At 51.7% G+C, this 16,461-nt stretch overlaps 1 protein-coding gene across 1 annotated transcript in view; it reads right to left on the bottom strand.

The window, feature by feature from the left end:
- Nucleotides 1-935: 935 nt before the first annotated feature.
- Nucleotides 936-16,461, bottom strand: part of LOC140458724 (hormone-sensitive lipase-like) — a 42,937-nt gene continuing 27,411 nt past the window's right edge. The window contains exons 3-6 of the mRNA XM_072553386.1: nt 13,133-13,223; nt 12,194-12,220; nt 4,067-4,212; nt 936-980 (exon numbers count right to left, since the gene is read on the bottom strand). Coding sequence (XP_072409487.1) covers nt 936-980; nt 4,067-4,212; nt 12,194-12,220; nt 13,133-13,223 — 309 coding nt within the window. The remainder of the gene's footprint in view (nt 981-4,066; nt 4,213-12,193; nt 12,221-13,132; nt 13,224-16,461) is intronic.

Below are 16,461 nucleotides of genomic sequence, written 5' to 3'. Positions count from 1 at the left end.
CTGCTGTTACTGAGGGTCGGTGGGGGGGGGGAGGGGATGGTACACACTGCTGTTACTGAGGGCCGGTGGGGGGAGGGAGGGGATGGTACACACTGCTGTTACTTAGGGTGGGGGGGGAGGGAGGGGATGGTACACACTGCTGTTACTGAGCGTCGGTGGGGGGGAGGGAGGGGATGGTACACACTGCTGTTACTGAGGGTCGGTGGGGGGAGGGAGGGGATGGTACACACTGCTGTTACTGAGCATTAGTTGGGGAGGGAGGGGATGGTACACACTGCTGTTACTGAGCGTCGGTGGGGGGGGAGGGGATGGTACACACTGCTGTTACTGAGCGTCGGTGGAGGGGGAGGGAGGGGATGGTACACACTGCTGTTACTGAGGGTTGGGGGGGGGGGAGGGAGGGGATGGTACACACTGCTGTTACTGAGGGTCGGTGGGGGGGGAGGGGATGGTACACACTGCTGTTACTGAGCGTCGGTGGGGGGAGGGAGGGGATGGTACACACTGCTGTTACTGAGCGTCGGTGGCGGAGGGAGGGAGGGGATGGTACACACTGCTGTTACTGAGCATTAGTTGGGGAGGGAGGGGATGGTACACACTGCTGTTACTGAGCGTCGGTGGGGGGGGAGGGGATGGTACACACTGCTGTTACTGAGCGTCGGTGGAGGGGGAGGGAGGGGATGGTACACACTGCTGTTACTGAGGGTTGGGGGGGGGGGAGGGAGGGGATGGTACATACTGCTGTTACTGTGCGTTGGTGTGGGAGGGAGTGGGTGTTTGTGGATGTGGTGCCAAACAAGTGGGGGCTGCTTTGTCCCTGGATGGTGTTGAGCTTCTTGAGTGTTGTTGGAGCTGCCCCCATCCAGGGGCAAGTGGGGAGTAATCCCTCACCCTCTTGACTTGTGCCATGTCGATGGTGGACAAGCCTTGGGGAGTCACTCGCTGCAGGATTCCCACTTTCTGACCGGCTCTTGTCGCCGCTGTGTTTATGTGGTGAGTCCAGATGAGTTTCTGGTCAACGGTAACACCCAGGATGGTGATAGTGGGGGATTCCATGACGACAATCCCTTACAGTGTTTAACGCGGCGTGTTTAATGCGTTCTGGTTGCCGCATTATAGGAAGAATGTGGAAGAGTTCAGAGGAGATTTACCAGGACGTTGCCTGGTCTGGAGGGAAGGTCTTATGAGGAAAGGCTGAGGGACTTGAGTCTGTTCTCGTTAGAGAGAAGAAGGTTGAGAGGTGACTTATTAGAGACATATAAGATAATCAGAGGGTTAGATAGGGTGGACAGGGAGAGTCTTTTTCCTCAGATGGTGATGGCCAGCACGAGGGGACATAGCTTTAAATTGAGGGGTGACAGATATAGGACAGATGTCAGAGGTAGTTTCTTTACTCAGAGAGTAGTTGGGGCATGGAACGCACTCCCTGCAGTCGTAGCAGACTCACCAACTTTAAGGACATTTAAGTGGTCATTGGATAAATATATGGACGAGAATGGAATGGTGTAGGATAGATAGGCCTCAGATTGGTTCCACAGGTCGGTGCAACATGAACAGGAAGGGTTTGGAGGGATATGGGCCGGGTGCTGACAGGTGGGGCTAGATTGGGTTGGGATCTCTGGTCGGCATGGACAGGATGGACCGAAGGGTCTGTTTCCGTGCTGTACATCTCTATGACTGTATAACATCGAGGGCCGAAGGGCCTGTACTGGGCTGGAATGTTCTGTGTTCTTTGAGTGGTGTTCCTATGTACCTGTTGCCCTTGCCCTTCCAGATGGAAGGGGTCACGGGTTCGGGAGGTGTAGTCTCCTTTTGAACAAAATCGTTCACAGGATGAGGACATCGCGAGTCAGGCCAGCATTTATTGCCCATCCTACACTGCCCAAAGGGCAGTTAAGAGTCAGCCGCGATGCTGTGGGTCTGGAGTTGCATGTAGGCCAGACCATGCGAGGACAGCAGAATACCATCCCGAAAGGACGTCAGTGAGCCAAAGGGGCTTTGCAAACTATCAACAACTGCATGCTCATTGTTAGACACTTCACCCCAGGCTTCTACTGATCATAGAATACAGACAGAATCCCGATAGTATAGAAACAGGCCATTTGGCCCAACAAGCGCAGACTGCCCCTCTGAAGGGTAACCCACCCAGATCCATTCCCCCATAGACTGCTACTCTACATTTACACCTGACTAATGCATCTAACCTCCACATCCCTGGGCACTATGGGACAATTTAGCATGGCCAATCCACCCTAACCTGCACATCCCTGGGCACTATGGGACAATTTAGCATGGCCAATCCACCCTAACCTACACATCCCTGGGTACTATGGGACAATTTAGCATGGCCAATCCACCCTAACCTGCACATCCCTGGGTACTATGGGACAATTTAGCATGGCCAATCCACCCTAACCTGCACATCCCTGGGTACTATGGGACAATTTAGCACGGCCAATCCACCCTAACCTGTACATCCCTGGGCACTATGGGACAATTTAGCACGGCCAATCCACCCTAACCTGCACATCCCTGGGCACTATGGGACAATTTAGCATGGCCAATCCACCCTAACCTGCACATCCCTGGGTACTATGGGACAATTTAGCACGGCCAATCCACCCTAACCTGCACATCCCTGGACACTATGGGACAATTTAGCATGACCAATCCACCCTAACCTGCACATCCCTGGGCACTATGGGACAATTTAGCATGGCCAATCCACCCTAACCTGCACATCCCTGGGCACTATGGGACAATTTAGCATGGCCAATCCACCCTAACCTGCACATCCCTGGACACTATGGGACAATTTAGCATGGCCAATCCACCCTAACCTGCACATCCCTGGGCACTATGGGACAATTTAGCATGGCCAATCCACCCTAACCTGCACATCCCTGGGTACTATGGGACAATTTAGCACGGCCAATCCACCCTAACCTGCACATCCCTGGACACTATGGGACAATTTAGCATGGCCAATCCACCCTAACCTGCACATCCCTGGGCAGTATGGGACAATTTAGCATGGCCAATCCACCCTAACCTGCACATCCCTGGGTACTATGGGACAATTTAGCACGGCCAATCCACCCTAACCTGCACATCCCTGGGCACTATGGGACAATTTAGCATGGCCAATCCACCCTAACCTGCACATCCCTGGGTACTATGGGACAATTTAGCATGGCCAATCCACCCTAACCTGCACATCCCTGGACACTATGGGACAATTTAGCATGGCCAATCCACCCTAACCTGCACATCCCTGGGCACTATGGGACAATTTAGCATGGCCAATCCACCCTAACCTGCACATCCCTGGGTACTATGGGACAATTTAGCACGGCCAATCCACCCTAACCTGCACATCCCTGGGCACTATGGGACAATTTAGCATGGCCAATCCACCCTAACCTACACATCCCTGGGCACTATGGGACAATTTAGCACGGCCAATCCACCCTAACCTACACATCCCTGGGCACTATGGGACAATTTAGCATGGCCAATCCACCTGAACCTGCATATGTTTGGACTGTGGGAGGAATCCTGAGCACCCGGAGGAAACCCACGCAGACACAGGGAGAATGTGCAAACTCCACACAGAGAGTCACCCCAAGGCTGGAATCAGACCCGGGTCCCTGGCGCTGGGAGGCAGCGGATTTAAAATTTGAATTAAAATTCCACCATCTGCTGTGGCGAGAATCCCGGAGCATTACCAGTGTCTCTGGATTGACAGCTGGGCGATGGCACAACGAGAGGCTATCACCATCTCTGTCTTCCGAGCACCCTCGTTGAGTTTCAGCAGTGCGCCTTCCAGACGGTACACACTGAACCTGGGTTGTGGAGGGAACGGGGAAGTGGTGCCAATCCAAGGGGCTTGCGGTGTGCGCGTTCTGCCCTTCTAGTTGTCCTTTTACGACACCCCTGCCACCTCTACCTCCCCCACCCGAGGGCTGGAGGGGACCCTTGGTTCTGAACTGTCCCCCCCCCCTTCCCCCCTCCCCTGGAGCGGGGAGGAGATGGGGTACTGAGGGAAATCTCTGCTCCTCCTTACCGCCAGCAGCTCGGTCTCAGTGATGTTCCAGAAGCTCTTCCAGAAATGCACGTCCAGGTTCTGGGTGAGTCGCTCGAACTCGGAGCCGCGCAGCTCGGGGTCGATGGCGTATTTGCCACTGGTGAAGATGGAGGTGGCAGCCACGCCTGGAGTGGGGGGGGGAAGAAAGGAAATCAATCCGTCAGCATCAGTGAGAGCAGGGAGCGGCACGTCACTGATCCGCAACCGCCCCCACCCCCTCCCCAGCCTGAACGTCTTCGTCCCTTCTCCCGCACAACCCCACCATCCAAACCCACGAGAGCGGGCGCCAGCACAGCAAACTCCTGCAGGACTGCAGAAACGATACAACGTGGACGTACTGGGGGTCGCTTGGCCCATCTCCCCCGTGCCGGCCCCAGCCACCCTTTCTAATCTCCACACTGGCGGTGCGTTAAGACCCTGGGTACTTGTAAACAAAGTGCCTCCAGCACTTAGCTCAGGCAGTGAATTCCAGGCGCCCGTCACCCTCAGCGGGAAAATGGAACTTTAGCCTTGTGTCCCCTTGAAGTCTGTCCACAGCTTCCCTTGAATCCATGAGAGCCCTGGACACTCTGTGCCAAGGGAAACAGGTTCACATCCCCGTCTCACTCTATCACTGCTCTGTCAGGCAGCGAGAGGTGGCCATCTGTACTGCTCCTGTTGCCAGACAATGATCAGCGCCCCCCACCACCCCCCCCACCTTTGTCTCACTGACCTTAGGGCCCCCTACTGCAGCATTGTCCACCTCCCCCAAGCCCCTTCCCTGCACTGCGGGGGTCAGCCCAGAGCACAGCAGGGTTACCATTGGTACAAGAGAGGTGATGGACTCATGGTATTATCGCTGGATCGTCAATCCAGACAGCCCGGTTACGTTCTGGGGATCCACGGTTCGAACCCGATCACGACAGAAATTTAAATTCAATACACATCTAGAATTGGGAGTTTTAACGATGGCCGTGAAAATTGTTCGGGGAAAAACCCACTGGGTGCACTAATGCCCTTAAGGGGAGGAAACTACCCTCCCTACTTGGTCTGGGCCTACATGTGACCCACAGCAATGTGACAGACTCTTGACTGCCCAGAGGGCAATTAGGGGCGGGTAATAAATGCTGGGGTGGCCAGCGACGTCCTCACCCCATGAATGAATAAAGTAACAACAGAAAGTTTCGGAGAGGTGTCATGTGAGGCCACATCTTCCTCTCAGTCCTGCAGAGTGCACATCTGCCAATGCGTCCACTTGACCAATTTAGGTTCCCCCACCCCCCCCCCCCCCCCCCCCCCCACCCACCCCCCCCCCCCCCACCAAGGGCAGACTGCACCCCTCCGTTCCCCACAGGGGCTGACCACCACACAGGATGTGTGCAGTCGGAAGCGTAGTGGCAGGGTTAAGGGACAGCGTTGGGTGCGAGACTCTGATGAGAGTCATGCAGGGTCAGGTGGTTGTGGTAAAGTTACTACACTTGCCCGTGATGTCTGCAAAAACACTTCTTCGTTTTTATAATCCAGTCCTTTTTTAATAAACACCAGAAGTGTTGTTACAATTATGTAAGGCGCTGGCGAGACCACACCGAGAGTATTGGGCCCAGTTCTGGTCTCCTTACTTGAGGAAGGATGTGGGGGCACTGGAGGTGCTTCAGAGGAGATACGCCAGACTGATCCCAGGGATGAAAGGGCTGTGGTCCAAGGAGCAGTTGCACAACTTGGGCTTGTACTCGCTGGGGTTTGGGGGCGACATGGTGGCTCAGTGCACTGCCACCTCCCAGCGCCAGGGACCCGGGTTCAATCCCACCCTCGGGCGACCATCTGTGTGGACTTTGCATATTCTCCCCATGTCTGCGTGGGTTTCCTCCGGGTGCTAAATTGTCCCATAGTGCCCAGGGATGTACAGGTTAGGGTGGATTGGCTGTGCTAAATTGTCCCATAGTGCCCAGGGATGTACAGGTTAGGGTGGATTGGCCATGCTAAATTGTCCCATAGTGCCCAGGGATGTACAGGTTAGGGTGGATTGGCCATGCTAAATTGTCCCATAGTGCCCAGGGATGTGTAGGTTAGGGTGGATTGGCCATGCTAAATTGTCCCATAGTGCCCAGGGATGTACAGGTTAGGGTGGATTGGCCATGCTAAATTGTCCCATAGTGCCCAGGGATGTGTAGGTTAGGGTGGATTGGCCATGCTAAATTGTCCCATAGTGCCCAGGGATGTACAGGTTAGGGTGGATTGGCCATGCTAAATTGTCCCATAGTGCCCAGGGATGTACAGGTTAGGGTGGATTGGCCGTGCTAAATTGTCCCATAGTGCCCAGGGATGTACAGGTTAGGGTGGATTGGCCGTGCTAAATTGTCCCATAGTGCCCAGGGATGTGTAGGTTAGGGTGGATTGGCCATGCTAAATTGTCCCATAGTGCCCAGGGATGTGCAGGTTAGGGTGGATTGGCCATGCTAAATTGTCCCATAGTGCCCAGGGATGTACAGGTTAGGGTGGATTGGCCATGCTAAATTGTCCCATAGTGCCCAGGGATGTACAGGTTAGGGTGGATTGGCCGTGCTAAATTGTCCCATAGTGTTCAGGGATGTGCAGATTAGGTACATCAGTCGGGGGTAAATATAGGTTATTTGGGGAATGGGTCTGGGTGGGCTACTCTTCGGAGGGTCAGTGTGGACTTGTGAGGCTGAAGAGCCTGCATCCACACTGTAGGGAATCTGTTCCTTTCTATTCTCAAGTGAGGGGGGGACCTGACTGAGGTATTTCAAATGGCGAAGGGGATTGATGAGGTGGATGTTGAACAGATGCTCCCTCATGTTGGGATAGTCTTGAACAAGAGGTCACAGATAATGGAGTTAGGTTCAAAACTGAGGCAAGGAGGGTTCCCTCAGAGGGTTGTGAAGCTGCAGAATCAACCAACAAGATAGGAACAGGTCTGTTTCTGATGGAAAGAGGGATAAAGGGCGATGGGGAGCAGGCAGGAGACCGGAGTTGAGATCGGGACAGCGTTAAATGGCGGAGCGGGCTAGAAGGGCTGAACTGCCTGCTCCCTAATTCCTGTGTAAACACAACAGAAGGCTTCAGCTCTCCCACAGACCAGGAGGAGGAGGAGATCAAGCTGGAAAGGAAGGCAGTGAATTTTGAGTGCGCGTTCCGGGCCGTTGTCTGCAGCATTGTGCCTTGGAACACAGAAGGGGAGCGGATTTATTGGGAAGTGAGAAATGACATCGCTCTGCAAACAACGGGCGCAAACATAACCGAATTTTAGGGGGAGGCAGTGAGACGGAAGGCAAAAGCTGCAGTGAACACGGATGGACGATTATCAGGAGCAATTCAAGAGCTTTAGCACAGAAGCAACGGAGAGGAGAAACAGAACAAACGCCACTTAAAGTTAAGCGATAGTTGTCACTGCAGGAGCCTGGGTAAAACACCAAGAGGCAAAGCGAGAAACCAGCAGACTGAAAGAACAATATGAAGCGACGAAGGGACTCAAAAACACCAGATGAAATCTCGCAAAGGCCAGCAAACCGAACGGCAGAGGTAGGAGTGAGGAGAGAGGTGTTAGCCTTGATTAGTGCCGCCTCTCTACCTTACACAAGTCGCAGGTGATAATGGAAAGGAAGCCAGAGACTTTCCAAGTGAGGGTCTCCGAGGGAGAGTCGTTTCGGCCTCGAAACGCTATCTCCGTTTCTCTCTCTGCACAGATGCTTCTGGGACTGCTGACTTTCTCCAGGGCAGTCAGCTTTAATTTCAGAGCTCAGCACCAGCAGCATTTTGAGTTCATGTCAACGTTATACGAGGGCTCAAGATCTGTCTCATGAGCACAACAGGACAAAGAAATCAAACTAAAGTAAGTAGGGGAATTTAGTATGTTTGGAAATTAAAAACGGCCATGGAAGAAAATCGTGGGACTGAAGACAGACAGCTCTCCAGGATGTGATGGTTTACACCCCAGTGTGTTGAGGAGTTGATGTACAAACTGCAGGAAGTTCGGATGTGAGCTTTCCAAAACTCTCGACTCTGCTGAGGAATAATGCCTTCGGATTGAGAAAATTCAAAATGTCACTCCATGGGTTAAGGTGGTCAAGAGACAGAAAAACCAGTTGACTGCGGTCTATAGGCATCCCTGACTGGGCCAGCATTGGTCACTCATTCCCCAACTGGTCTCCAGGTTGGGAACCAAGACAGACTCTAACCTCACACCTGTCTGAGTGGAGATGTCACCTTTCTATCTACTGACGAAACTTCAAGTTATCTTGGGAATGTGACTTGAAAGAAGTTCTGGGATGTACATGTTAATGAATTGAAACCTGCATCCATTGAATCATAGAGATGGACAGCATGGAAACAGACCCTTCGGTCCAACCTGTCCATGCTGACCCAGATATCCCAACCCAATCTAGTCCCACCTGCCAGCACCCGGCCCATATTCCTCCAAACCCTTCCTATTCATATACCCATCCAAATGCCTCTTAAATGTTGCAATTGTACCAGCCTCTACCACTTCCTCTGGCAGCTCATTCCACACACGTACCCACCCTCTGCATGAAAAAGTTGCCCCTTAGGTCTCTTTTATATCTTTCCCCTCTCACCCTAAACCTATGCCCTCTAGTGCTGGACTCCCCGACCCCAGGGAAAAGACTTTGTCTCTTTATCCTATCCATTCCCCTCATGATTTTGTAAACCTCTATAAGGTCACCCCTCAGCTTCCAACGCTCCAGGGAAAACAGCCCCAGCCTGTTCAGCCTCTCCTTGTAGCTCAAATCCTCCAACCCTGGCAACATCCTTGTAAATCTTTTCTGAACCCTTTCAAATTTCACAACATCTTTCCGATAGGAAGGAGACCAGAATTGCATGCAATATTCCAACAGTGGCCTAACCAATGTCCTGTACAGCCGCAACATGACCTCCCAACTCCTGTACTCAATACTCTGACCAATAAAGGAAAGCATACCAAACGCCTTCTTCACTATCCTATCTACCTGCGACTCCACTTTCAAGGAGCTATGAACCTGCACTCCAAGGTCTCTCTGTTCAGCAACACTCCCTAGGACCTTACCATTAAGTGTATAAGCTCTGCTAAGATTTGCTTTCCCAAAATGCAGCACCTCGCATTTATCTGAATTAAACTCCATCTGCCACTTCTCAGCCCATTGGCCCATCTGGTCCAGATCCCGTTGTAATCTGAGGTAACCCTCTTCGCTGTCCACTACACCTCCAATTTTGGTGTCATCTGCAAACTTACTAACTGTACCTCTTATGCTCACATCCAAATCATTTATGTAAATGACAAAAAGTAGAGGGCCCAGCACCGATCCTTGTGGCACTCCACTGGTCACAGGCCTCCAATCTGAAAAACAACCCTCCACCACCACCCTCTGTCTTCTATCTTTGAGCCAGTTCTGTATCCAAATGGCTAGTTCTCCCTGTATTCTGTGAGATCTAACCTTGCTAACCAGTGTATGATCTTTTACTATAAATTCTGTGTCCTATGATCCTGTCCCACTCGCTACCTGACGAAGGAACAACGCCCTGAAGGCTTGTACTTCCAAATAAACCTAGTGTTGTGTGATTTCTAACTTTGTCCACCCCAATCCAACACTGGCACCTCCACATCATGGTCTTCAGAGGGCGGTGGTGAGTTAGTAAAGTAAGGGAGGAGTTGATGGATACTGTTGGTAAAGGCAGAATGAAGAGACAGACTGGGTGAAGGCTGTTGAAGAGACAGAGGCGAAGATGCAGAGCGTAGGAGAGTTAGAAGGATTCGCAGAATGGCGCTGAGTCCTCAAAGGGATTGAGGGGCGAGCTGAAATAATTCTGACTGCCCATCTGTGTGTTGGCCCAGAGCAGGCAGAATATTCCCAGTCTTACATGGCGAGTGGGCTTGACAATGGGAATGGGAGGAACAGCGACTTATTGATCTGTAGAAATTAACATAGAAATGTAGGAAATAGGATTGGTAGTAGGCTGTTCAGCTCTTTGAGGAGGAAGTGAGGGCTGCAGATGCTGGAGATCAGAGTTGAAGAGAGGGTCGCTGGGTAAGCACAGCAGGTCAGGCAGCGTCCGAGGTGCAGGAGAGTCGACGTTTCGGGAATGAGTTCATCATCAGGAATGTGGCTTGTGGGCCTTCTCAGCCCCCTTGACCCACAAGCCTCATTCCTGATGAAGGTCTTATGCCTGAAACGTCAACTCTCCTGCACCTTGGATGCTGCCTGACCTGCTGTGCTTTCCCAGCGCCACACTCTCTACTCACGTTCAGCCCTTCCTGCCTGTTCTACTATCCAACACGATCATGGCTGATCACCTGACTCAGTCCCCTGTTCCCACGTTCTCCCTGTTGATCCCTTCAATCCGAGGAACTCTATCCCATTCCTTCTTGCAAACATTCCAGTGTTTCAGCCTCGATCACTCCCCCCGTGGCAGAGAGTTCCAGTCTCCCCCAATCTCTGGGTGAATCTCCTCATCTCAGATCTGAGTGGCTGACCCCATCTCCTTAGCCTGTGACCCCCCACCCTGGATCTGAACTCCCGAGTCGTCAGGAACATCCTTTCCCCCTGCCTGGTCCGGTTAGAATTTCACAGGTTTCTGTGAGACCCCTCCCTCCATTTCTTCCCAACTGCACTGAATGTGGTCCGAACCGATTCAGTCTCTCTTCATCCATCAGTCCTGCCATCCCGGGAGTCAGTCTGGGAAACCTGTATTACACTCCCTCCCTCACCAGGACATTCCTCCTCAGGGAAGGAGACCAGGACTGTACACACGCTACTCCAGAGTGTGGTCTCACCAAGGCCCCCTGTCTAACTGCAGCAAGACCTCCCTGCTCCTGTACTCCAAGCCTCTCACTATGAAGGCCACTCGACCTTCCACCTTCCTCACCACCTGCTGTCCCTGCAATGTTTACCTTCAGCGACCGGGGTACGATGGCACCCAGGTCGCGTTGCACCTCCCCCTTTCACGATATATCGTCATTCGGATCATAATCCACCTCTTTGCTTTTGCAACCAAAGTGGATGATCTCGCATCTATCTGCACTTTACCTCCTGTTACTAGGCCTTTGGCACCTGGATGCCACTGTGGATCGAGTTGGCAGACCCGCTGCCCAGCAGAGGACTGGAGCAGGGTACACAGGAGGGGGGGCGGGGGTACTCTCCTGGTCACGTCCCAAGACGGGGGCAGCTTCAGTCAGTGAGCTCCAAGCAACAGAGGCCAGCCTTCTGGGGCAAGTGGGGGGGAGGGGAGGGCCTGTGCCAGATGGAACGGGTCTGGCAAAATTCACGTGAGGTGGGTGCCCCTTCAGAGGACATTTTGGGGGGTCAGAGACGCCCGTGCGTCTGCTGCCCTCTCAAGGCCAAAGGGTCTCTAACGGGGGCCGGTAGCCCCCAAAATCCACCCACTGCCCCAATATGGCGGAGCCTGAAGCTCTTCTGTTCCTGTCGGTTTTCTTTCTTTCGTCTTCGTTCTTTTAACCGTTGCTCTCTTTTCTCTTTGCCTTTCCTTTCCTTTCAAGCCTTGCGAGGCGGTATCGTCAAGGCATCGAGGGCAGAGCAACACGGCTTTTCCTGGGGCACCTCTTGGCGATCAGCAGGAGTGGGCCGTACACAAAATGGCGGCAGCTTCCCAGCGATCGGGGCGGGAGCAAGGTCACCACTCCTCCCGACAATCGATCTGAGACTCGCAAGGCTGTCCGAGACTCCAGGCCAACCACGCTCTCTTTCTTTCATTCTTTCCTTTGGGCCGTTTTTATTTTATTTCTGCTGTTACGATGTTTTAATTAAGACGATTGTTGCTTTTTTTTTCATGATTATGGTTCTGTAACCAAGATGGTGCTGGTGAATGGTGACTTTGTACCCTGTTCACTGCACTCACTATCACACGCACAGGATTATACAAATCTAGTTCTAAACAGCGGAGGGAGACCCCTAGTTAGGCTTTCCCCCAAGACAGGTACCTTCAGTCTCTCACACAGCCCACACATCTCCCCCAACTCCCTCCCTACATTCCCCCCCCCCTCCCCACCCTGACCTCCGAGACCCTCAGACGGCCTGGATTCGCACCCGTGTCCTCACAGAGTGTGGAAGGTTTGACAAGCTACTGAACGTCATCAGAGAGAAAGAGAAAAGCACTCACCATACTGAGGTAAGCTACTGACTTCCACTAATGAAGGCATTAAGTTAAAACAGAGACAAAACATTTCAAAGTTACTGTGCGCACACCATTGAATCTCCCTCACCATTTTAATTCAAATACAACCTGAGAATTTTGGGTTGTGTTCAGCGGAACGGCTTTCAAGTCAGGGTTAAGCTTTTTCTACGCTTTGAAACTAAGACTAAATGGAAAGTAAAGCTCTCTCTACACTGTCCCCCCATGAGATACTCCCAGGACAGGGACAGCACAGGGTTAGCTACAGAGTAATGCTCCCTCTACACTGTCCCCCCCATCAAACACTCCCAGGACAGGGACAGCACGGGGTTAGATACAGAGTAAAGCTCCCTCTACACTGTCCCCCCCATCAAACACTCCCAGGACAGGGACAGCACGGGATTAGATACAGAGTAAAGCTCCCTCTACACTGTCCCCCCCATCAAACACTCTCAGGACACGGACAGCACGGGGTTAGATATAGAGTAAAGCTCCCTCTAGACAGTTCCACATCCAACACTCCCAGGACACGGACAGCACAGGGTTAGATACAGAGTAAAGCTCCCTCTACACTGTCCCCCCCATCAAACACTCCCAGGACAGGGACAGCATGGGGTTAGATACAGAGTAAAGTTTATAGGAGAGTTCCAGATCAGATCCGAGAGCTCTGAAACAGTCCACAGTTATTGAGCGCGTTAGGAAACTCAGGGCTGACTAATTTTGGTCGGCTTTGGGTGCTCAGCAACAATCTGAATATTTGAGCCTCTCTCTTGAACAAGCACCAAGACCTCACTCAACTGAACGTCGAAACAAAATGCAATAAAGGCAGAGTGCCCAGCAAACGGAGACACTTGTTTAGTGGACAGACAGACACACGAGTGAACAGAAAAGTGTGAACACACTCGTGCGCTAGCCAGTACTCCTTACCCAAGCCAGTGTCATGTTTCCTGTAGTTCTCCCCAAACGATACCAGTCCGATGGAGATAGTTTGCAAGAAAGGTCGGATTGCGGGGGTGAACTGCAAGGAACAGAGAAAGGTCAGAAGTAATGTTGGGAAATAGAAATGGAATGAATTTGTTTCCCTTCCACTCAATAGTTGAGCTGTGAGCTAATTCTATAGAGCTGCCTTTCCCCATTGGGATAGACCGGACCAAACCCCTCAAAATATATTAAGAAGGTAGCCTAACTCTAACCTCTTCCTGTTTTCAAGGCAAGTGCTAGGCGTTGCATTCTGGATGCAATCTGATTGGTCAAACCACCAGATTTGATGCAAAACACACTTCATTCTTATCCTATAGCTAAAGTACAAACAGAAGGAGAAATTGGAATAACAACTCTGTTGGCAAGCTTAACAGAATAATAGACTATTTACCAACTCAACAGCAACACAGTCCATAAACAGACCCCTGGCAAAGGCAAATTCAGGAAAATAGATTGCCTCACAGGAAGAGAACCCCAGCTCACATGCAGCTTCGAGACCCCAGCAACGGCTACTGAGAAACTAAAACCGAAAATAAAAATCCCGGTTCTGTGGGGGCCGGACACCACCCATTCAGGCTGCTTCTATTGTTCCAACTTTATTAAAAACCCAAGGCCTCACAAGCTACTGGTTTTCAATAGACAGTTCGTCACCTAAAACTTCTCCTCAAAAACAAAGCCCAGGATAAAACACACCACTTAAAGCCATGGGGTATCATCACACCCATGCCCTTCGACATCTTCGGATGACACCAATCCAATCTTGGATTTAAAATTAATTGTAGCTTTCAAAACAAAATTCCAAGATCCCATTACCCTTTGCATACAGAATTGACAGCTCTAATTCTAACCTTTGGACCGTGGCACCCCCGTCTATGGGATACAGTTACTCCTTAACTGCCTGATTTCCTTTACAGGTGGGACATTTCCAAACAAGACCCTACCCTTAATCCTCCACCTTCTCAGAAATACAAGTCTCACATGTGGAATCCCCTTCCCGACATTTATCCCCAGGAGTTATTCGGGTAAATTGTTAGCTCCACTCTCACCCCCTGACCCATGTGCTTCCAGGATTGAGCCCACCCCATGTACTGAGTGCAGAAGTTAAGACTGACTGCTTTACTTTACGAGGCCCCATCGCGCCCGGACAGGTCGACGTAAAAGATCCTATCGGGCGATTTGAGACGACAGGCGGGAAAGTTTGTGCAAACCAAAACAGAAATTGCTGGAGAAACTCAGCAGGTCTGGCAGCATCCGTGAAGAGAGGAATGGCGGGTTGACGTTTCGAGTCTGGTGATCCAGTTGAGTCAACTCTGAAGAAGGTGGGCGCGTGTGATGTGCAGCACCAAGCCAACACAGGGCACACCCACTTCTTCCCACTCAATGCTGCAGCCAGAGAACAGTGAGGAGGAAACATGCTGAGAGGCACAGGAAGGGGCAGCAGCTTTCCGCAACGCTATCCGAGCCCAGTAAGGAGGCATTCGCACCTCTGAACAGCTACAATACAAAATAAAGATTGACTTTACAGACTGTTCAGTCCCACCTGCTCTGTGCCGGTCTTTCTCCTCTGCGTAACTCTCCTCCTTATCCCCATGTCACCTCCCCTCTTCATCATACCCCTTCCCCCATCATGTGTTGAGCCAGCTTCCCCTTAAAACGATGGATACTATATATCTCTACCAGTCTCTGATCCTCACATCCTCCCCACTCCCGCACCCCACAATTCCCGACCGGACCGATCTCATAGAATTCGACAGTGGGAAACAGGCCCTTTGGCCCAAGTCCACACTGACTTACCCACTCAGACCCATTCCTCCTATCATATTACTCTACATTTTCCCCTGACTAATGCATGTCCCTCCACATCCCTGGGCGCTATGGGACAATTTCCCACGGCCAATCCACCCTAACCTGTACATCCCTGGGCACTATGGGAAAATTTAGCACGGCCAATCCACCCTAACCTGCACATCCCTGAACACTATGGGACAATTTAGCATGGCCAATCCACCCTAACCTGTACATCCCTGGACACTATGGGATAATTTAGCACGGCCAATCCACCCTAACCTACACATCCCTGGGCACTATGGGATAATTTAGCATGGCCAATCCACCCTAACCTGTACATCTTTGGACTGTGGGAGGAAACCCACGCAGACACGGGGAGAATGTGCAAACTCCACTCAGACAGTCACCTCGAGGCTGGATTCGAACCCAGGTCCCTGGCACCGTGAGGCAGCAGTGCTCACCACTGAGCCCCCCGTGCCACCCTTATCTCATCTTACAGACAGAGTTAATGATTTTGATTGGTTTTCAGTAAATACCGGGAAGCACACGGGGGATAGCTATGGTTGGGCTCAGTGTGCACTGCTGGGGTTTGTGAAGAGAGTGGAGGGTGTGAGCTGGGATTCACTCACACTGCAAACAACCTGTACCAAGCACAAGCAGCCACTGATCACGAGCTGCCGGTGCCTGCCCCGAAAGGACCACTTGACAAAGGGCTTCTCTGACAGTGAGGCCAGCTGGTTACAGCATGAACACTGATCTGTGGGCAGGGCGAATAATAATAATTTTAAAAAATCAGAGAAGGAAACCACAAAAAAACCTGCTTCTCGTTTTGGGACTGAAACCAAACGTGGGAGTTGCTGAGAACGTTGGGAAGGGGTAGGCTTGTGTTGGGGTGTGTGCGCACTTTCAAAGGTAGAGAGTATATTCACAAGGAATGGGCAGGAAGGAGGACTGTTTGTGTGTGTGTGCGTCTGTGTGTCCATAAGAGTGTGTGTGTGTGTCTGCGTGAGTGTATGTCTGTGTGTGTGTCTCTGTGTGGTTGCACGAGTGTCTGTGAGAGACAGAGTGAGTGTGTGTGTGTGCGTCTGTGTGTCCATGAGAGTGTGTGTGTCTGCGTGAGTGTGTGTCCGTGTGTTCATGTGTGTGCATGTCTGTGTGTGTGTCTCTGTGTGGTTGCACGTGTGTCTGAGAGACAGAGTGAGTGTGTGTGTGTATTTGTGTCTGTATGAGTGTATGTGTGTGTGTGTGTGTGTGTGTGTGTGTGTGTGTGTGTGTGTGTGTGGGCTGTGCATGTTTTGAGGATTGCGCATGTATATACGTGTCTGTAGCATATGCGAATGAGAGCTGTGAGCGTGTGTTGCATGTACATACGTGCCCGTGGTGTGTGAGAACATGAGGCTGTGGTACGTGTGAGAGAGAGAGAGAGAGAGAAAGAGACACAGAGAGAGAGAGAGAGAAAGAGAGACAGACAGAAAGAGAGAGAGAGA

Source organism: Chiloscyllium punctatum, chromosome 34, assembly GCF_047496795.1.
Source record: "Chiloscyllium punctatum isolate Juve2018m chromosome 34, sChiPun1.3, whole genome shotgun sequence".
Lineage (NCBI taxonomy): Eukaryota > Metazoa > Chordata > Chondrichthyes > Orectolobiformes > Hemiscylliidae > Chiloscyllium > Chiloscyllium punctatum.
The sequence above is the reverse complement of the archived record's forward strand: the minus strand, read 5'-3'. Positions and strand labels throughout refer to the sequence as shown.